The 23,222-nt window shown below is 48.7% G+C and overlaps 2 protein-coding genes across 6 annotated transcripts in view; both read right to left on the bottom strand.

The window, feature by feature from the left end:
• LOC120031924 (lysine-specific demethylase RSBN1L-like) overlaps positions 1–1,679 on the bottom strand; it is a 111,481-nt gene extending 109,802 nt beyond the window's left edge. Inside the window, exon 1 of the mRNA XM_038977782.1 lies at positions 1,132–1,679. Coding sequence (XP_038833710.1) covers positions 1,132–1,657 — 526 coding nt within the window. The 5' untranslated portion in view covers positions 1,658–1,679. The remainder of the gene's footprint in view (positions 1–1,131) is intronic.
• Positions 1,680–6,290: 4,611 nt separating this feature from the next.
• Positions 6,291–23,222, bottom strand: part of ptpn12 (protein tyrosine phosphatase non-receptor type 12) — a 95,151-nt gene continuing 78,219 nt past the window's right edge. For 2 of the 5 annotated variants that reach the window (XM_038978280.1, XM_038978282.1), the window contains exons 13-18: positions 20,344–21,248; positions 14,364–14,435; positions 11,229–11,311; positions 10,901–10,937; positions 8,352–8,465; positions 6,291–8,129 (exon numbers count right to left, since the gene is read on the bottom strand). In XM_038978280.1, coding sequence (XP_038834208.1) covers positions 8,068–8,129; positions 8,352–8,465; positions 10,901–10,937; positions 11,229–11,311; positions 14,364–14,435; positions 20,344–21,248 — 1,273 coding nt within the window. In that variant the 3' untranslated portion in view covers positions 6,291–8,067. Of the gene's footprint in view, positions 8,130–8,351; positions 8,466–10,900; positions 10,938–11,228; positions 11,312–14,299; positions 14,436–20,343; positions 21,249–23,222 lie in introns of those variants that run through there. The other 3 variants (XM_038978281.1, XR_005473800.1, XR_005473801.1) reach the window with 3 other exon arrangements.

Genomic DNA, 23,222 nt, shown 5'->3' with positions numbered 1-23,222 from the left:
ATCATCCTGTTACACTTCGAATTAGAACGCTGGAATATGTATCTGATCCCCTTTTAAGTATCTGTCACAAGGTCCCTCTGATGCCCTGAGGAGGTGGGGGGGGCTCTCCGTTTTATAATACATACAGTCTTCATTCCTCTCACATTGGTAAAATGTAAGAAATTAATTAGTCCTAATAGATTGGATCCAAACTAAACGGTATGAATAACATCCTTTGTGTTAGAATGACAGTTTGAGACAGATCTATTCATGTGGTTGATAGTGGCAGCACGCATGTAATAATATTCAGAGGTAGAGAACTGTTCCTTGACTCCACTGCCTCGTTCGCTGCTCTGTTATTTTGGGGGCGTGGTGGTGATACAAAAACAACAGTTGATGGCTGCCGATTGTTTATTAAACCGTCATTTGAACAGTCTTAAAACCACCCGTTACAATTAAAACCCCACTTGTGTGTAGGCCTAACGACCGGTCAATGTTTCGCCAACATGTCTCTAACGCTTTCCCAGAGCACAATGCTGATCTTACAGTTGTTTGTTTATACAACCACGCCAATTTGTTCCGCTCTGGTTGATCAATTGTATTTCCCGTTTGAATTTAACTAAAAACGTGTGTTTGTAAAATGTGCAATAATGTTTCCAACCGTGGCTTGACATCGGTTGGAAACAGTTTGAAGAAAAACGCTCGATACTTTACCGTTCGAACGTGCATTTTCTATGCAGGTTCAAGAGCGGGTAAATCCGCAGCCATTAGCCAAACATGCGAGAACAGCGAAACTCGGACAAAAACCTTATAATTTTGACGGTAAAAATGTCCTTAGATGTACAATCGTGCCTAGAATTAGAAATGTAAACGGTCTTTTCCAAAATAACACCAAAACTATTTGGAATAAGACGCGATAACAGACGCAGTTCTGGACTGGACACATTGTCATACTGCACAGCGCACACTGTCGGCCCCACATGCTTCATAGTCCTGAAGAGCGACAGCCACTAGCACTGAAAAGCTAAGTGGTTTTAATGGACACTGACGTTGTCTTTCTATGGACAATAACACGCAGTAACACTTTCTATTCATGTAACGTTATATCCAGCCAACCGTTTAGTGCGTAAATTGCGCATTCATATAAAATACCTTTTTGGACCAACTTCATCTCCCCGTTCTCCTTCTTCATTACAGTAGTGACGTTACTCAGACTGCTGCTAATATTTCCAGGAGTACCAGGGACTGGTTTATGTTTCTTCTTTTCCTTGAAATCCTTCTCTTTCTCTCGTTTTTCCTTGGGCTTTTTGGATGGTGGTTTGGTATGGGAGGCGAGGAAAGCGCTCTGCTTGAACACTGTGTGAATGGGAGGCTGGAGGGGCGCCGAGGGGTTGCTGCTCGCCTTGACGGGGCTGAAGCTCCATGTTGTCGGGTTGCCTGAACTCTGCTTCTGGTGCTGCTTCTCCACTGCGCCGCCACCTCCCCCTGCACCTCCTTCCCCATTTAGTTTCTTAGGTTTAAGGCTCTTCTCGTCGTTTCGGACTCGCTTGGGCGGCGGCGGGTGAATGTCCCGGGAAGACTGCGGCCGGGTGTCCGACTCTAGTTTCGGTTCTTTAGATTTGGCGAGCGGGCTTTTGGTCGCTGCACCAAAGTGAATGAAGCTCAGTGACTCCGCCATCTTGGGGCTTTCTGTATTTACTCTCCCGACCGCTGTTTGTGCTAGGCAGGCATAGAGGGGCGGAGTCTGCTGGCTAACTGACAGGCAGGCCAGGTTGGAGGTGGGGTCTGGAGCATAATGATTGGTGCGAGGAGAAATGGGACACATTACGCGGGAAACATACCTCAGAACACCCGTAACTCTGTCGTAGAGGATATATAAGCCTTTCTCATTATTTACAACAGATTATTACACACATATGCCCTAGGCTACATAACGTTACAACATTAACCAACCTAAGGTCATTAATTTACATCTGTTTATAGGGACCCCTTTATTAGTCTGTTGATTTAACACCAAAAATACATATTTTATAGGCTCCTCTAAAGTCTATTAATACATATATTAAAACTGAGGAGGTTCAGTTTAATAAATTAATAGCCCATTAGGCCTTCACAATCAATGTGCCAAGTTTTGTGCAATGTGCAAGGAAAGTGTTCTGGCACTGCGCTTGATCCTTCCGACATCGTGAGACCATCTGGTCCTTTGACCTGCGGCAGGTAGTCCAGGGTTCAGAGCGTTGGGCCAGTAACCAACAGGTTGTGTATGTGTGTGACCCAGCCTGGGTCGATGGTAAATGGCCTGGGCAGAGAGAGAGAGCAGAGCACCACCTCGACCCTGGCTGGCCCTGGGCAGAGAGAGAGAGCAGAGCACCACCTCGACCCTGGCTGGCCCTGGGCAGAGAGAGAGAGCAGAGCACCACCTCGACCCTGGCTGGCCCTGGGCAGAGAGAGAGAGCAGAGCACCACCTCGACCCTGGCTGGCCCTGGGCAGAGAGAGAGAGCAGAGCACCACCTCGGCCCTGGCTGGCCCTGGGGTTTAGCTCTGGCTGACACACTTCTCACCGGTGCACTCATGTGAAGAGAGAGACGGGACAGGAGTGGTTGTCGAGTAGTGCACTCACTGAGACAGAAAGCCGTGCTCCTATAGGCCTAGCCAGACCTATTCACTGAGGTGGACTTCCAATGAGATCAAAGATATAAAACAGTACATCCTTGGTTGGATAAACCTGCAACTTGGGCTCGGAACAACCTTACCTTCTGCTCAGACAGTCTTTTATTTAACAGTTGAAGTCCCATTGAGGTCAGAAGACCTCTTTCCTAAAGGGAGATCTGACTGCATTTTTCCATTACAAAACAATCCAGGCTGTTGCAGCCATAGATACCGTTTTAGTAAGCTACTGTGCACAACCACCAGCTGTCTCTGTGTGAATGCTGTAATGTGGGGGTTTATAAATGCTTTTATCCATTGACAAACCCCAGGTGATGATTGAAGGTCTATTTAGTGCTGCTGGCCACTACACAGGTTCACCTGCTGTCTGCCGTTTACAGGTGCCAACTGTTCAGAGAGGAAGGAAAATTGCTGTTTGACAATTCTCTCTGGATGTGTTCATTGTTGAGTATTTCTCTGTAAGTGCTCTGAGCAAATTATGAGTATTTTTTTTTAACCTTGATTAATCCAGGTTAGTCTTTGTGATTAACATATGTTTTATAAAGAGACCCAGATGGCCCCAATGCTACATGCAATTACAGTGTTAGGAAGTAGACACGGATAGAATGTTGTTCAGTGCCCTTACTGGACGATCAAGGACATGTGCCCATCATCAAACCATTCATGGTCATACTACATCGTTATTGCAATGTTTTAAAGTATCTACTAATGTGTGAAATGCCTACTTTGAGAGATCTTGTTCAGTGACCTTATTGGATGATCAAGGACAGGTTTTCACCATGGTTACAGGGTGAACTAATCAGCCCCATACAGTTTTGCTGAAGCACTATATTTTCTCATGAGATCTGACAGGAAACCAGAGAGTTTGCTCAATACTAATTCTGAAAACCGTGCAGTCCTCCCCCTTGCCCCTCAGAGCAACAGACAGATAGTGAGAGATGACAGTCCAGAACAGCAAGCCACGCACTAGTATTATATAACCCCATTTGTGCTCTAAGTCTGACCGTGGCGTGCGTTAGCAATCTAAAAACAGCCTACGATAGAATATCTCAGACCAGGCAGGGAGTCCCTTCGCAATTACTTCAAGGTAAACCAAGACCTGCTATGCCACTGATGCTGAATAAAAATGCCATTGCATTATTCCCCTTTTCTGGTGACACTAACACCAGTTCAACCACAGAGCGAGAGAACATAGAAACAGACGAATAGAATACTCCGAGATAATACCGGCTCTCCCTGTTCTGAATCACTTCTCATCAATCAGCTTCTCTGAAATCAGGTTGTGAGTGCAGTCAGTGACAGTCAAGACGTCGCTGCATCGGTGCATTGCGATATATATATATATATATATATACACACAGGATACATTGATCACAGAGATATGTGGCCTGGAGTTCAGTATGTCAGGGAGAAATATATGTCTGTATGGTTTATGTTCTGTTTAAGACGTAAGAGTTCTAGAACCAGAATTCTAGAACCAGAGTTCCAACTGAAGCGGAGCAGCGTAGACAGGCTGTGTAGCAACCAGGCACTGAACAGGCTGTGTGGCAACCAGGCACTGAACAGGCTGTGTGGCAACCAGGCACTGAACAGGCTGTGTGGCGACCAGGCACTGAACAGGCTGTGTGGCAACCAGGCACTGAACGGGTTGTGTGGCGACCAGGCACTGAACGGGCTGTGTGGCAACCAGGCACTGAACAGGCTGTGGCGACCAGGCACTGAACAGGCTGTGTGGCAACCAGGCACTGAACAGGCTGTGTGGCGACCAGGCACTGAACAGGCTGTGTGGCAACCAGGCACTGAACAGGCTGTGTGGCGACCAGGCACTGAACAGGCTGTGTGGCGACCAGGCACTGAACAGGCTGTGTGGCGACCAGGCACTGAACAGGCTGTGTGGCAACCAGGCACTGAAGTAGACAGAAGTGGATGCTGTTACGGACAGTCATGTCTGCAACACCCGTCTTTTCTTTGGAAACAGAAACACTACTCTGGCGTTAAATATGAATCCATCTTCATTTCCCAAGCAAAAGGGAGGAGTTGGCACACCATGAACAACATAGGCTACATACAACACAGCTGCTTGGACCATGCTACCACTGCCAGTCATAAGAAGTGTAATGTAACAAACCTAGGCTACAGCATATAGCTAGCTATACGGTGGTATTCAAGCTGAGGTTAATCAATACATGCAAACTGATATTTTGATTAGCTATGTAGCTAACTAGCTAAAGATACTGTACACCGTGTGTGTGCGTGTCTGTGTCATTAAGCCACAAAGCACTTCCCAACTAAGGTATTCTCACCAGATCATTTTGAAGGATGCACCACTACTACTAGGCACACTAATTAATAAATCAATGCCTTTTAAAGTGTGTTTGCACAGCTCCGCTTTCTCAATAATTATCTGAGAGACTAGTCCAGGACCTAAGCCTGATAAAAAGCGAAGAAGAGTGCTGGCCAGTACACAATTCATTCCAGTTGTATATCTTTATTCATTAAACCGAGCTTCCTCAATGGGACCAGTAGCTTCGGATTTGGACCGTGTAAGCAACGTAATGTTATTGGAACACGTGAGCCCAATACATCCCAGAAACCTGCCCCCGATAGAAGTGTGTGTCGGTGTGACGAGCCTCATCAATAACTCCCCCACCTGCAGTCACAGGGAGGAAATGTGTCACATTGTGTCAAACACATGCGGAGGAAACCCCCCAGGTGTGTGGGAACTCATTTCAACAAACACATACTACAACCCTCCCAATTGAAGTGTGTGACATGCATCATATGTGCCAACCTACAGTGAGAAAATGTGTCACATTAGAACAGATGAAGGATAAAACACAGGTCTAAGTGGACCTTATATGGAACCGTGTGTGGAAAACCCCAGGTTGATGGAGAACTCCCGCTGAGCTCACTTCCTGCCAAGTCCCAAGATAGTGCAATGTACTCATCCCTCTGAACACCTACAGCATGATCCCCCACACACACAGATAATCCCCCCCCCACACAGAGAATCCCCCCCCACACACACCCCCACAGAGAGAGAGAATCCCCGCCCACACACACACCCACCCAGAGAGAGAGAATCCCCACCCACACACCCACAGAGAGAGAATCCCCACCCACACACACCCACCCACAGAGAGAGAGAATCCCCCCCCCCCCACCCACACACACCCACCCACAGAGAGAGAGAATCCCCCCCCCCCCACCCACACACACCCACCCACAGAGAGAGAGAATCCCCCCCCCCCCCACACACACACACCCCCACAGAGAGAGAGAATCCCCACCCACACACACCCACCCACAGAGAGAGAGAGAATCCCCACCCACCCACCCACACACACCCACCCACAGAGAGAGAGAGAGAATCCCCACCCACACACACCCACCCACAGAGAGAGAGAGAATCCCCACCCACACACACCCCCACAGAGAGAGAGAGAGAATCCCCCCCCACCCACAGAGAGAGAGAGAGAGAGAATCCTCCCCCCCCCCCACAGAGAGAGAGAGAATCCCCCCCCCCCCCACAGAGAGAGAGAGAGATAAGCCCCACCCACACACACAGGAAGCCCCAGCGCTACTCCCCCAGCCCCTCTAGAGACTCTTTAAAAACAGTGTAGGAAAACAAGGAAGCATGTTCTACTTGATGTCTTTAGTCTTTACTGACGGGTCCATTGATTTCTGCAACATACAAACAGGTCTGTGTTGTGTGGGAGGAGGAGGTGTGTTTCTGAGAGAGGCCGGTGTCCCAAAATGGCACCATGTTCCCTATATAGTGCACTACTTTTGACCAGAGACCCCATAGGGCCCTATTCCCTACATAGTGCACTACTTTTGACCCGAGTCTGGTCTGGTCAAAAGTAGTGGACTATATGGGGAATAGGGTGCCATTTTGGATGCAAGCCATTTCCAAGAGGAGTGGACCAACCAACACGGCTGAGCACGTCGCTACACGTGATGATGGGAGAAGGGGGGGGGGGGGGGCAGCACTCTCCAAAAGGCACAGGCGGGCTCCAAAACAAATGCTAGTGTTAGCAGTTAGGGTCCAAGGGAATTCAACTCCAGGCCTGGAACGCCAAAGTACTCCTGGTTTAGTTAATTGATTGAATCATGTCTCTGATTGGCCAGAGAGTCTAATCATCTGGTGATGTCAGGTTTTAATTAGTCTGATTAGAAGGAGCGAGAGAGAAAGAAATCCAGGAGTCTTCAAGTCCTCCCGGACTGGAGTGGACTATCCATGGTGTAATAGGGCAGAAACTGAAGAGAGGAATAACGGCATATACAAAAATATCCTTTAGAATAGAATTGACAAAAAGGGCATTATTATGACACAATCTTGAGCCCGTTTGTCATCTCAGCAAGAGGACGGCGCTATGCCAGGTCCAGCTGATCCAAAACCTTTCAACGTCATTACAACAAAACCCTGCAATATTTGCTAGAACAAGAGGGCAAATAATTTACAGTTGGAGGAACATTGGGGAGAGGGAGGGGTGTCACGGACAGACTTGTTACATCTTCTGTTAATAAGAATATTTAAAGATAGCACATTAAATATTATATACCTAGTTGCCCTGTACATTTATAAAACAATGCATATATAGCTATCGAGAAGTTAGCAAAGAAAATGAAACTAAATAATATAACAGTAGTCCTCTGTCCCTAGGTGATACATGTCTCCTGCAATGTCATAATACAAGCCTGAAAGTACAGAAGATAAGAAAGTCAAGTATTTTTCTGGAATAGAAAACGAAACAAAAAGCTGAATCAGGATCCAATGTGACGGATTGTTTCGGACTAAGAGTCAAATCCTAACTTACACTTAAGACTAATTCTCTCCCATTCACATCCTCGTGACGAAGTGAAAATTCAACTGAAGTGGAAGTTAGGATTTGCCCCCAAAGGGAATAAGGCAGGTTTGTATGGTCCCAGCAGAGAAGGAGATAAGATTGACACACTATTCCCTAAGTAGTGCACTACTTTTGACCAGAGCCCTATGGTCCCTCGTCAAAAGTGGTGCACTATATAGGGAATGGAGTTCCATTTGGGAAACACATAATAGCACCAGCACACAGAGATCCCCTGGCAACTGGCACAAGTACAGCAGAAAGGTGTACCGTTGCATCCTGGGTAGATTATCTAAATTGCTTTGCAGATTGTGTTTTAGGCTTTGTCTCAAATGGCACCCTGTTACCTACATGTACAAGACTCTGGCCAAATATACAGAGCACTATATAGGGAATAGGGTGCCATTTCACATCTGCCCTATTAGTTAGGAAAAGGTGGCAGTGTCCAAGGATGGGACAGCACCCAGTCATCTCCTTCACACACAGTGACCCTTGTAAGAGACAAGGTGAGGATCAAGGAGGATTTGGAGGGTGGAGGAGGGCAGTGAAGGGGGCTATAGGTAGAAGCCATGATCATGTCCACTGTGTAGGGGGGTCCCTGGGGCCTTTGGGTTGTGTGCAGCGGTTACTGTATCCTGGAAGACAAGAGAAGAACAGGGATATGATTAAAGCGTTTGGGAGTTTTTCAGGCCACGTCACCTGACCAGGAAAAATTCTGGTTCTTGGTTGTGGTTATATGTTATGACTAGAAACCAGAGTTTTCCTGGTCAGGAACAACTCAGGGCCCTAGTTATAGTAAACAACTATAGACACAACATGACCATATTTACTATCACTTTCCCTCCTCCTCCTCTCACCCATCTCTGAGGAAGCCTTGCTCTCTGCTGTGCTGTCTGCTACTGTGGTGTTGGCAGGTGATGTTTCCACTCCTGCTGCATCTGAAATCTTCTTACTCCTCTCTCCTGACGGTTCTGGGACAAACACACACACACACACACACACACACACACACAGTGTCAGGTTTCCCTGTCACGCAGTAACACACACCGTAGCACACACACACACAGCTGTTCCTTTAATAAAAGCCTACAGTCTTATCATTGCAGGGTCATTTGTGGAACAGTGAATGCCTCCAGCAGACTAACTAGGAAACATAATAAAACCAAGCAGGTTACAAGATAAGCTTGGAGAAGTGTCAGATAAATACTACATTGGTAATTAGGTTACACAGACAGACTGCCTCTGCTCCCGACTCCAGACCAGACAGACAGACAGACCTCCTTCCAGACGAGACAGACAGACAGACAGACCTCCTTCCAGACGAGACAGACCTCCTTCCAGACCAGACAGACAGACCTCCTTCCAGACCAGACAGACAGACCTCCTTCCAGACCAGACAGACAGACCTCCTTCCAGACCAGACAGACAGACAGACCTCCTTCCAGACCAGACAGAGATACAGATAGAACTCCAGACCAGACAGACAGACAGACCTCCTTCCAGACCAGCCAGACAGACAGACCTCCTTCCAGACCAGACAGACAGACAGACCTCCTTCCAGACCAGACAGAGATACAGATAGAACTCCAGACCAGACAGACAGACCTCCTTCCAGACCAGCCAGACAGACAGACCTCCTTCCAGACCAGCCAGACAGACAGACCTCCTTCCAGACCAGACAGAGATACAGATAGACAGACAGAACTCCAGACCAGACAGACAGAACTCCTTCCAGACCAGATAGACAGACAGACAGACCTCCAGACCAGACAGAGAGACAGATAGATAGAACCCCTTTCAGACAGACCTCCTTCCAGACCAGACCAGACAGACAGACCTCCTTCCAGACCAGACAGACAGATCTCCTTCCAGACCAGACAGACAGACAGACAGAGACCTCCAGACCAGACACAGACAGACAGAGACCTCCAGACCAGACAGACAGACAGACAGAGACCTCCAGACCAGACAGACAGACAGAACTCCAGACCAGACAGACAGAACTCCTTCCAGACCAGATAGACAGACAGACAGACCTCCAGACCAGACAGAGAGACAGATAGATAGAACCCCTTTCAGACAGACCTCCTTCCAGACCAGACCAGACAGACAGACCTCCTTCCAGACCAGACAGACAGATCTCCTTCCAGACCAGACAGACAGACAGAGACCTCCAGACCAGACAGACAGAGACCTCCAGACCAGACAGACAGACAGAACTCCAGACCAGACAGACAGACAGAACTCCAGACCAGACCAGACAGACAGACAGAACTCCAGACCAGACAGACAGACAGAACTCCAGACCAGACAGACAGACAGAACTCCAGACCAGACCTTTTAGATCCTTTAACGACATCAATGATTCATTTTCATGGAGATCTGTGCAGAACAGTGATGTTTTACAGCCAAACCCCTGCTCTCTCCTAATCACCCATCTGAACATCAAACAGCAGAACAGAGTGATGTTTTACAGCCAAACCCCTGCTCTCTCCTAATCACCCATCTGAACATCAAACAGCAGAACAGAGTGATGTTTTACAGCCAAACCCCTGCTCTCTCCTAATCACCCATCTGAACATCAAACAGCAGAACAGTGTGATGTTTTACAGCCAAACCCCTGCTCTCTCCTAATCACCCATCTGAACATCAAACAGCAGAACAGTGATGTTTTACAGCCAAACCCCTGCTCTCTCCTAATCACCCATCTGAACATCAAACAGCAGAACAGAGTGATGTTTTACAGCCAAACCCCTGCTCTCTCCTAATCACCCATCTGAACATCAAACAGCAGAACAGTGATGTTTTACAGCCAAACCCCTGCTCTCTCCTAATCACCCATCTGAACATCAAACAGCAGAACAGAGTGATGTTTTACAGCCAAACCCCTGCTCTCTCCTAATCACCCATCTGAACATCAAACAGCAGAACAGAGTGATGTTTTACAGCCAAACCCCTGCTCTCTCCTAATCACCCATCTGAACATCAAACAGCAGAACAGAGTGATGTTTTACAGCCAAACCCCTGCTCTCTCCTAATCACCCATCTGAACATCAAACAGCAGAACAGAGTGATGTTTTACAGCCGAACCCCTGCTCTCTCCTAATCACCCATCTGAACATCAAACAGCAGAACAGTGATGTTTTACAGCCAAACCCCTGCTCTCTCCTAATCACCCATCTGAGAGGGAGGGACAAAACCACATCTGAGACTGACTGAGGCCCAAATGGCAATCTATCCCCTTCATAGTGCACTACTTTGGACCAGGGCCCATGCACTATATAGGGAATAGGGTGCCATTTGGAATGCATTTAGGGCTTATGTTGGGCAATGAGATCGCCCCCCCCTCATGCCATCAGAGGCAGCCAATCATTTAGCCTAAACCCTGAAGAGATGAGCCACCTACCTCTCTCTGCTATCTGTGCCTGTGTACTCCTCTGCTCCTGTGGAAAGAGACAGAGGACACAGATTAATAACAGGACTGAAGAAGAGTTGATGATGAAGAGAGACGGAGGAAGGTGCATCTCAACGGAACAAATAAAGTAGCCTAAAGCAGTTGTTCCTGCCTAGTACTAACACACCTCAACGCATCATCAAGCCCGTCATGAGTTGAATCAGGTCTGCTAGTACTGGGATGGAACAAAACCCTGCACACCCCGTGTGTCCCCAGACGCAGGACTGGAGAACAGAAGTCTAGAGGCTGTTTCTATAAAGCTGGTGATGATGGTGTTCACCTGAGGAAAACCTGCTCCTTTTCCTGACTGGTCCTCTGAGATACTCCAGTCTGATGGTCCCGGTGCCTTCAACTCTGATGGGTCTGGAGATGGACAGAGAGAGAGAGGGAGAGAAAGAGGGAGAGAAAGTAAAAGACAAGAGAGAGAGACTTCCATAGAAAGACACCATAGCTCTATATATTTGGTAGCCTCAAGTGGCCAGGCTTCTAGGCTGCAGACACAAGAGCATGTCTGGCCACGAGACGTCCCTTTTCAACCGTCTTTATGTACCACTGACTTCCTCATTCATTCCATTGTAACGGTTCTTACATGCTGGAGGTCATTTAAGCGCCAATTACGACTGTTGCGTCGATCAACCCCCGTCTGTCTCCTCAGCTCTAATGGTTGACCCTTCCTGTCTTCATTGTGTGTTTAAACTAGTTGTAAACGTAACACTAGTTGTAAACGTATATATGTGGTCTTGTGATCTTATTATATTCTAGTATTTTACTTTTATTATTATTACAATTATTGTTGTTTTATTAACTTCTTTGACCTGCATGTTGGGAGTTTGGAGCTGAAGAATGTCACTGTACCCTGTGCAGGTGACAAACTGTCATTTGATTAATGTCACGAACACACGCCGCACATCAATACATAAACACACACAATCTAATGAGAGCATGTTAATTCCAGAGAACGCCAACTCTGCCCTCCATCCCATCTCGCTGCACCCATTCACCCTCCCTCCCTTCACAGCAGCACAGGGCTGAGGCTGCCCTCCCTCCCTTCACAGCAGCACAGGGCTGAGGCTGCCCTCCCTCCCTTCACAGCAGCACAGGGCTGAGGCTGAGAGGAGCCATTAGAGGACAGCGAGGGGTGGGACTCTGGTTTGAGAGGAGCCATTAGAGGACAGCGAGGGGTGGGACTCTGGTTTGAGAGGAGCAGGGTTATTTGACATAGCTCTGCTGGCACAAAAAGCTCCTTCATTAACCAACTCAGATGCTAATTTGGAAGTGGCAATATTTGCCTATACATATACACTATACATTATCATATACTATACATTATAATATTTGCCTATACACTATACATTATCATCTGTGTAAACAAACAAAAACAAACTTGCATTGAGAACCAGTCAGTAGCGCTGCTGCCTGTGGTAACAATAACGCAGCTATCTGGAGGCTATGATGAAAAGTTCTAGTTGGGGAAACGTCCACAACCATTAACCCTCAGAGCTGGACCCAGTTGGACTCTGCTTATAATGATCTCTAGAATTAATTATCTGGCGGTCCTGCAACTTCTGCCCTTGGGCCTAATGATATCACCATAGTATCAATGTCAGTCAGGTACTGCTGCTCGGGAGATCAGGAGTTTTACAGACCATCTGAGCTGATCTGTAAAAACTCAGGGCCCTAGTTGTACTTGTAGACTATACCTGGGGCCTGAAGTACTTCCTGGTCTGGTCACATGGTGATGAAAACCTCCTGGCCCTATGTACGTCCCTAATAGAAGTTGAGTGGTCCGATGTTGGAACACTAAGGAGTTGGTCCGATGTTGGAACACTAAGGAGTTGGTCCGATGTTGGAACACTAAGGAGTTGGTCCGATGTTGGAACACTAAGGAGTTGGTCCGATGTTGGAACACTAAGGAGTTGGTCCGATGTTGGAACACTAAGGAGTTGGTCCGATGTTGGAACACTAAGGAGTTGGTCCGATGTTGGAACACTAAGGAGTTGGTCCGATGTTGGAACACTAAGGAGTTGGTCTGATGTTGGAACACTAAGGAGTTGGTCCGATGTTGGAACACTAAGGAGTTAGTCTGATGTTGGAACACTAAGGAGTTAGTCTGATGTTGGAACACTAAGGAGTTGGTCTGATGTTGGAACACTAAGGAGTTGGTCCGATGTTGGAACACTAAGGAGTTGGTCTGATGTTGGAACACTAAGGAGTTGGTCTGATGTTGGAACACTAAGGAGTTGGTCTGATGTTGGAACACTAAGGAGTTGGTCTGATGTTGGAACACTAAGGAGTTGGTCTGATGTTGGAACACTAAGGAGTTGGTCCGATGTTGGAACACTAAGGAGTTGGTCTGATGTTGGAACACTAAGGAGTTGGTCTGATGTTGGAACACTAAGGAGTTGGTCTGATGTTGGAACACTAAGGAGTTGGTCCGATGTTGGAACACTAAGGAGTTGGTCCGATGTTGGAACACTAAGGAGTTGGTCTGATGTTGGAACACTAAGGAGTTGGTCTGATGTTGGAACACTAAGGAGTTGGTCTGATGTTGGAACACTAAGGAGTTGGTCTGATGTTGGAACACTAAGGAGTTAGTCTCTGCAGGTTTGGGCACCTCAAGGCTTTTTTTTATTTATTTAACCTTTATTTAACTAGGCAAGTCCGTTAAGAACAAATTCTTATTTACAATGACGGCCTACCCCGGCCAAACCCTAACGCTGGGCCAATTGTGCACCGCCCGATGGGACTCCCAATCACGGCCGGTTGTGATACAGCCTGGAATCGAATCAGGGTGTGTAGAGACGCCTCTAGCACTGAGATGCAGTGCCTTAGACCGCTGAGCCACTTGGGAGCACCCCCTTTTGTATGGTGGTGTCTGGCTTACATCTACAGACTGGATATATACGGCAGAGAATCAGAGATGACTTAATTAAAAAGCCCCTCATTTCATTTCCGTGCTCTCTCAACAACAGTCATATGAAAAGTGACTGATTGAGAAGGCAAACCCATCCATGTTCAGGGTCTGCAGAGTTGTTTCTGGCGTCCTCTTGTGTCAAGCCACCACACTGCAGCAGAAGACAGCAGGCAGACCAAGGGGTGGAGCCAGTCCTGGAGGGCTGAAGAATGCCCAAAGGTGCAGGTTTTTGTTCCAGCCCAGGTCTAAAACACTCCATTCCCCTTTTCACAATTTAAATAGGAGACTATGATTAGTTGATCATTTTAATCAGATGTGTTAACTTACAGTTGGGCTGGAACAAAAGCCTGCAACACTGTGGCTCTTCGGGATGTTGGAAATTGTAGACCCTCCCTTGTCTGTAGTCTCATGATGCCAGACATCTTACTACTTCTCACCATTCCTGATGTATGAGACCAAGACTGGGAGACCAAGATGATCCCTCGGACCGTTAAAACACACCTGTGGCCAAAATGAAGGACTCTGGGGTTCTCTCAGGTAGAGGGGGAGGGGAATCTTCACTCTGGTCACTGTCTGGGTCAGAGGTCAGAGTACAGCAGGGGTTACTACCAGGGTCAAAGGTCAAATCGACGGCCAATCAACAATCAAACGACAGCGAGAAACAGGTACATCTGAAATGGTGCCATATTCCTAATGATTAAGTGCACCACTTTTACCCAGAGCCCTAGGTGAAGTAGTGCACCACTTTTAGCCAGAGCCCTAGGTGAAGTAGTGCACTACTTTTAGCCAGAGCCCTAGGTGAAGTAGTGCACTACTTTTACCCAGAGCCCTAGGTGAAGTAGTGCACCACTTTTACCCAGAGCCCTAGGTGAAGTAGTGCACCACTTTTAGCCAGAGCCCTAGGTGAAGTAGTGCACCACTTTTAGCCAGAGCCCTAGATGAAGTAGTGCACCACTTTTAGCCAGAGCCCTAGGTGAAGTAGTGCACTACTTTTAGCCAGAGCCCTAGGTGAAGTAGTGCACCACTTTTAGCCAGAGCCGTAGGTGAAGTAGTGCACTACTTTTAGCCAGTGCACTACTTTTAGCCAGAGCCCTAGGTGAAGTAGTGCACTACTTTTAGCCAGAGCCCTAGGTGAAGTAGTGCACTACTTTTAGCCAGAGCCCTAGGTGAAGTAGTGCACTACTTTTAGCCAGAGCCCTAGGTGAAGTAGCGCCGTGTAAAGACAAAGGTACCATTTCAGATGCAGCCAGAGAGAAGCTCAGAATACATCCTCCCAGACTCAGAGCCAGAACACCCCAAGACAACACAAAGCCAAGCACAGCCAAAATCAACACCAAACCATTCAATCATTCCCATCAAATCACAGCTGTTTCAATCACAAGCGAAGAGATCATACAATCAGAGATCAGGTGATTTTGAGATCATGATTAGGATATCGCTCGATTCCCATCAGCTGCCTTTGATCAAAATCCCATCTCTGGGCAGTTAAGTGATTGTCAGGACATTGTGCATAGCGTAGCAAAATAGGAGGCTTTACACCCGTGCACACGGTTGGTTGGTACGCATGCACTGTCCCCCCCCCCACCCACACAAATCCATCCCAGCCACCCACCAATCCCCTTTCCAGGACCCCTAGCCACCCACCAATCCCCTTTCCAGGACCCCCAGCCACCCACCAATCCCCTTTCCAGGACCCCCTGAAACATCTCCTGGTGCTTGACCACTAGTCAGCTCTCGTCTCACGCAGACACACACACACGCAGACACACACACGTTGCCTGCTCAGTCTGCCTCAGCTCACCCAGCCTGACCTCTCACATGCTCACAGCCCTCTCCTCTCCATCCCTTCCTCCCCTCCCCCACTATCTCCATCCTTCACCACCATCTCCATCCTTCACCACCATCTCCATCCTTCACCACCATCTCCATCCTTCACCACCATCTCCATCCTTCACCACCATCTCCATCCTTCACCACCATCTCCATCCTTCACCACCATCTCCATCCTTCACCACCATCTCCATCCTTCACCACCATCTCCATCCTTCACCACCATCTCCATCCTTCACCACCATCTCCATCCTTCACCACCATCTCCATCCTTCACCACCATCTCCATCCTTCACCACCATCTCCATCCTTCACCACCATCTCCATCCTTCACCACCATCTCCATCCTTCACCACCATCTCCATCCTTCACCACCATCTCCATCCTTCACCACCATCTCCATCCTTCACCACCATCTCCATCCTTCACCACCATCTCCATCCTTCACCACCATCTCCATCCTTCACCACCATCTCCATCCTTCACCACCATCTCCATCCTTCCATCTCTACTGAGGAGTCTTTCCACATCAACTATCCTCCCAAACACTGTCTGCTTCCTCACTCACACCCAGCCTAACACTACTCTGTCTGCTTCCTCACTCACACCCAGCCTAACACTACTCTGTCTGCTTCCTCACTCACACCCAGCCTAACACTACTCTGTCTGCTTCCTCACTCACACCCAGCCTAACACTACTCTGTCTGCTTCCTCACTCACACCCAGCCTAACACTACTCTGTCTGCTTCCTCACTCACACCCAGCCTAACACTACTCTGTCTGCTTCCTCACTCACACCCAGCCTAACACTACTCTGTCTGCTTCCTCACTCACACCCAGCCTAACACTACTCTGTCTGCTTCCTCACTCACACCCAGCCTAACACTACTCTGTCTGCTTCCTCACTCACACCCAGCCTAACACTACTCTGTCTGCTTCCTCACTCACACCCAGCCTAACACTACTCTGTCTGCTTCCTCACTCACACCCAGCCTAACACTACTCTGTCTGCTTCCTCACTCACACCCAGCCTAACACTACTCTGTCTGCTTCCTCACTCACACCCAGCCTAACACTACTCTGTCTGCTTCCTCACTCACACCCAGCCTAACACTACTCTGTCTGCTTCCTCACTCACACCCAGCCTAACACTACTCTGTCTGACAACGGCACGGAGGGAACCAGAAGCAGAAAAAGGTTCCAGGAGACATTGTTCATTGTGAAAACACATTATTGAGCTATAGTCGATTGTGCTTAGCTCCAGGTTATCCACACCACTCGCCTGCTAGCAGAGCCATTTGTGCATCCATAGCCCACTTTACTTCCTGTCTAGAAGTCTGCGATTATGCACGGATGCTCAAATGGCTATTCTAGCGTGTCTAGTCTCCTCTCCTGTCTGAAACACCCTGCTGAGGCCTAGCAACATCTCTCCTGTCTGAAACATCCTGTTGAGGCCTAGCAACATCTCTCCTGTCTGAAACATCCTGTTGAGCCCTAGCAACATCTCTCCTGTCTGAAACATCCTGTTGAGCCCTAGCAACATCTCTCCTGTCTGAAACACCCTGCTGAAACCTAGCAACATCTCTCCTGTCTGAAACACCCTGCTGAGGCCTAGCAACATCTCTCCTGTCTGAAACACCCTGTTGAGGCCTAGCAACATCTCTCCTGTCTGAAACACCCTGTTGAGGCCTAGCAACATCTCTCCTGTCTGAAACATCCTGTTGAGGCCTAGCAACATCTCTCCTGTCTGAAACACCCTGTTGAGGCCTAGCAACATCTCTCCTGTCTGAAACACCCTGTTGAGACCTAGCAACATCTCTCCTGTCTGAAACACCCTGTTGAGACCTAGCAACATCTCTCCTGTCTGAAACACCCTGCTGAGGCCTAGCAACACCTCTCCTGTCTGAAACACCCTGTTGAGACCTAGCAACATCTCTCCTGTCTGAAACATCCTGTTGAGGCCTAGCAACATCTCTCCTGTCTGAAACACCCTGCTGAGGCCTAGCAACATCTCTCCTGTCTGAAACACCCTGCTGAGGCCTAGCAACATCTCTCCTGTCTGAAACACCCTGCTGAGGCCTAGCAACATCTCTCCTGTCTGAAACACCCTGTTGAGACCTAGCAACATCTCTCCTGTCTGAAACACCCTGTTGAGACCTAGCAACATCTCTCCTGTCTGAAACACCCTGTTGAGGCCTAGCAACATCTCTCCTGTCTGAAACACCCTGTTGAGACCTAGCAACATCTCTCCTGTCTGAAACACCCTGTTGAGACCTAGTAACATCTCTCCTGTCTGAAACACCCTGTTGAGACCTAGCAACATCTCTCCTGTCTGAAACACCCTGCTGAGGCCTAGCAACATCTCTCCTGTCTGAAACACCCTGCTGAGGCCTAGCAACATCTCTCCTTGGGGAAAGCAGAAACAGCCTGGTACATTACAGTCTGTGTCCCAAATGGCACCCTTTTGTCAAAGGTAGTGCACTATATAGGGAGCCATTTGGGCTATAACCTACATTGCAAACCAGCTCAGTCGTGGGGCAGCCGGGGGCCAGCAGAACACATTAGCTATGTTTGCACCACAGACAGATGTAAGATTAATCCATGCTTTGGCCCACAGAGCACCGCTAATGGCCCCCATCCAATGGGGTGACATGCAGGCAGACACACCTCCCCCGCCAAGCACGGCTGGTCAGAAAGCACCACATGCCATGAGCTCAGAGACATGAACAGCAGAGCCCGTAGTCACACATGATCAGATGTTTACTCATCTCACCCTCAGAACATTTCACATAGTCAACAAATCATCCAATAACAGACTGTCTTACATTACCCCTCTCAACATAACCCCACCGAGTTACATTACCCCCCTCAACATAACCCCACCTACGAGTTACATTACCCCTCTCAACATAACCCCACCTACGAGTTACATTACCCCTCTCAACATAACCCCACCTAAGAGTTACATTACCCCTCTCAACATAACCCCACCTACGAGTTACATTACCCCTCTCAACATAACCCCACCTACGAGTTACATTACCCCTCTCAACATAACCCCACCTACGAGTTACATTACCCCTCTCAACATAACCCCACCTAAGAGTTACATTACCCCTCTCAACATAACCCCACCTACGAGTTACATTACCCCTCTCAACATAACCCCACCTACGAGTTACATTACCCCTCTCAACATAACCCCACCTAAGAGTTACATTACCCCTCTCAACATAACCCCACCTAAGAGTTACATTACCCCTCTCAACATAACCCCACCTAAGAGTTACATTACCCCTCTCAACATAACCCCACCTAAGAGTTACATTACCCCTCTCAACATAACCCCACCTAAGAGTTACATTACCCCTCAACATAACCCCACCATCTTTACATAGCATCCTGTACCATCCTGTTCTGTCCCTTCACTGTCACAGAATACTATGGTAACTCCAACTATAGCCTTGAGTCTACAGCCTAAACCCTAAGGTCTACAGCCTAAACCCTAAGGTCTGCAGCCTAAACCCTAAGGTCTGCAGCCTAAACCCTAAGGTCTACAGCCTAAACCCTAAGGTCTGCAGCCTAAACCCTAAGGTCTGCAGCCTAAACCCTAAGGCCTGCTAGAGCAGCTGAACTATGGAACTAGACACCATCTAATAACATGGGCAGTGTGGTGTGACACTATCGTGCCGTGGTCAGTTTATTAGCCTCCAGGGAGACACCATTATGTGTGTGTGTGTGTGTGTGTGTGTCTTGTCCTCATTCTACAGTGGACTAGGACTGGGTTGCCATGGTAAAATGTCAGATTACGCATTTACCGTACTTCAGAAAATGAGTGACTATAGCAGGTCAGAGTTGGAAGACAAAATACAGAAATAATTCAGTTTATTGACACTTTTTGGGGGAGGGGTTACAAGACATGATCATTTTAGTTCCATGGTTTAACAAGTTTTATAACAATATATTCAAAGTATCCAAACACTATCTGTTTTATACAGAATTAAAATGTTAATTCTCCACATAAGCAGTCCATAAGCAAGTCTGTGTGTATAATTAGTCTATATTGCAAGCCAGTGTTCTGAAACTGTCAGTTGGACTGGTCAGTTGGACTGGTCAGTCTCCATTGTCCCTTGCAGTGCTGTGTGTTTATATAGATCTGTGGTCTACATACCTTGTGTGTGTGTGTATGTGTCTAGACAGCCTTCGACAGCCTGTCATTAGTGTGGCCTGCCAGTGCCCTCTGGCCACGGACGTAGTCTCCAGCTCTCCACTAACTGACCCTAGATCTGACTGTCAGCTGCTGCTCCACCCTACAGCTGACCACAACAACCACTGACCCTTAGTCAGCCCTTAATATAGGACCCCAACCACCTGGGTTCAAATACTATTTGAAATCTTTAACATGCTTTTAGTGTTTGCTTTGGTCTTCCTGGAGACGTAAATTGATCCATGGCCTCCAGGCAAGCTCAGTCAAGCACAGAGAAAGTATTTGCAATGATTTCAAATCGTGTTTGAACCCAGCTCTGACCCTCACTCCCAGCCCATCTTCTGTCCCTGTGTCTGGTCCCTAGTCTGTTTAGTCAGTAGTACCACAGCCCAACAGAGTTAGGGAAGTAGGTTAGGTAGTAAAAGCCCTAACGTAACCACGTACTTGATGCCGTTTCCGTCGGCGACCGTTGCTCGGCGATGGACATGGTCGACACCTTCCTGGGCGGGTGTTCGCCATGGGCCGCCGTAACCGTGGCCGTAGCCTTGGAGGACCATGAAGGTCTGGAACCCTCCCCTCCTCCTCCTCCAGTGATTCCTCCATCTCCCTTCACATCAGGGAAGTCTGAGTGCAGAGGATTGGTGAAGCTCAGAGCAGTCCTGACAGGGGTGGAGGAGAGGGGCTGGGAAGAGGTCAGATTGGAGGTGGGGGTGCTCTCTGACCCAGCCACCAGGGCTGGAGGTGTGGGGGCTTTCTCTGGGCTGATCCAGCCTGCCTGACCCTCCTTCTCCCCCTTAAGGGGCAGGTGGTTGGGGCGGGAGGGGAGGGGTCCGAAGGCGCCCTGGTGCGTTATGTTGGGGGGCCCCCCGTCGGCCCCTGAGTCCTCAGAAAGAGAGGAACTGGAGGTGTTGGAGCGGGCCTTGAAGGCAAGGGATCTATGCAGCTTGCTGTTACCATCGAAGCTCTTAGGACCCTCCTGTAACGGAACCTTCTGTATCTCAATACTCAGCTTCCTCTCTAGACGCACGGCCCCGTCCACTGGGCAGGAGGGAGAGGGGGCCTGGGGGCCTCCTGAGGGGACACTGTCCAACCATGTCTTGTCTGAAGTCTTGTTATAGTTCTCCTTCAGGTCGGGGGACTGTTGGGCTTTCTGGGCTTTCTGGGGCTGCTGCTGCTGCTGTGCAGAGGCCAGGACGTGGATGACAGGCTTGGGGTGGTAGCGGTCGTTGTCCTGCCGTACATTGGTGACGGTGGGGAAGGCAGAGGGGGGAGACGGGGTCAGGATGGGAGGAACCGGGCGTGGCTCTGGGGGCTGAAGGATCTCCTCTTTCACGTCCCCTTCCAACTGACTGCAGAGAGAGAGAGGGAGGGAAGGAGGGAGCGAGAGGGGGGGAGAAGGAGCGAGAGGGGGGGAGAAGGAGCGAGAGGGGGGGAGAAGGAGCGAGAGGGGGGGAGAAGGAGCGAGAGGGGGGGAGAAGGTGCGAGAGGGGGGGAGAAGGTGCGAGAGGGGGGGGAGAAGGAGCGAGAGGGGGAGAGAAGGAGCGAGAGGGGGAGAGAAGGAGCGAGAGGGGGGGGAGAAGGAGCGAGAGGGGGGGGAGAAGGAGCGAGAGGGGGGGAGAAGGAGCGAGAGGGGGGAGAGAGAAAATGGGAGAGAGAAATTAAGACAGCGAATAGCAATTCAAACTTCATATTTCTGCCAAAATTCGACCACTAGATGGCAGACTTCAATGTACAGTACAATAGCGAGGCAAAACATGTATCTAAATCAAAACCAACTTCTCCAAACGTACATAATATCATGGATTTACCACAGTAATCTACCTGAAATACATCAGAACATAAGAGCAGATTACCCAGTGAACGCGGGGGGTAACACAGTTACCCAGTGAACACAGGGGGTAACACAGTTACCTAGTGAACACAGGGGGTAACCCAGTTACCTAGTGAACACAGGGGGTAACACAGTTACCCAGTGAACACAGGGGGTAACACAGTTACCCAGTGAACACAGTTACCCAGTGAACACAGGGGGTAACACAGTTACCTAGTGAACACAAGGGGTAACACAGTTACCCAGTGAACACAGGGGGTAACACAGTTACCTAGTGAACACAGGGGGTAACACAGTTACCTAGTGAACACAAGGGGTAACACAGTTACCTAGTGAACACAGGGGGTAACACAGTTACCTAGTGAACACAGGGGGTAACACAGTTACCCAGTGAACACAGGGGGTAACACAGTTACCTAGTGAACACAGGGGTAACACAGTTACCTAGTGAACACAGGGGGTAACCCAGTTACCTAGTGAACACAGGGGGTAACCCAGTTACCTAGTGAACACAGGGGGTAACACAGTTACCTAGTGAACACAGGGGGTAACCCAGTTACCTAGTGAACACAGGGGGTAACACAGTTACCTAGTGAACACAGGGGGTAACACAGTTACCTAGTGAACACAGGGGGTAACACAGTTACCTAGTGAACACAGGGGGTAACACAGTTACCTAGAGAACACAGGGGGTAACACAGTTACCTAGAGAACACAGGGGGTAACACAGTTACCTAGTGAACACAGGGGGTAACACAGTTACCTAGAGAACACAGGGGGTAACACAGTTACCTAGTGAACACAGGGGGTAACAGTTACCTAGTGAACACAGGGGGTAACACAGTTATCTAGTGAACACAGGGGGTAACACAGTTATCTAGTGAACACAGGGGGTAACACAGTTACCTAGTGTACACAGGGGGTAACAGTTACCTAGAGAACACAGGGGGTAACACAGTTACCTAGTGAACACAAGGGGTAACACAGTTACCCAGTGAACACAGGGGGTAACACAGTTACCCAGTGAACACAGGGGTAACACAGTTACCCAGTGAACACAGGGGGTAACACAGTTACCTAGTGAACACAGGGGGTAACACAGTTACCTAGTGAACACAAGGGGTAACACAGTTACCTAGTGAACACAGGGGGTAACACAGTTACCTAGTGAACACAGGGGGTAACACAGTTACCCAGTGAACACAGGGGGTAACACAGTTACCTAGTGAACACAGGGGTAACACAGTTACCTAGTGAACACAGGGGGTAACCCAGTTACCTAGTGAACACGGGGGGTAACCCAGTTACCTAGTGAACACGGGGGGTAACACAGTTACCTAGTGAACACGGGGGGTAACACAGTTACCCAGTGAACGCGGGGGGTAACACCGTTACCCAGTGAACGCGGGGGGTAACACCGTTACCCAGTGAACGCGGGGGGTAACACAGTTACCCAGTGAACGCGGGGGGTAACACAGTTACCTAGTGAACA

This window comes from Salvelinus namaycush, chromosome 38 (genome assembly GCF_016432855.1).
Source record: "Salvelinus namaycush isolate Seneca chromosome 38, SaNama_1.0, whole genome shotgun sequence".
NCBI classification, from domain to species: domain Eukaryota; kingdom Metazoa; phylum Chordata; class Actinopteri; order Salmoniformes; family Salmonidae; genus Salvelinus; species Salvelinus namaycush.
The sequence above is the reverse complement of the archived record's forward strand: the minus strand, read 5'-3'. Positions and strand labels throughout refer to the sequence as shown.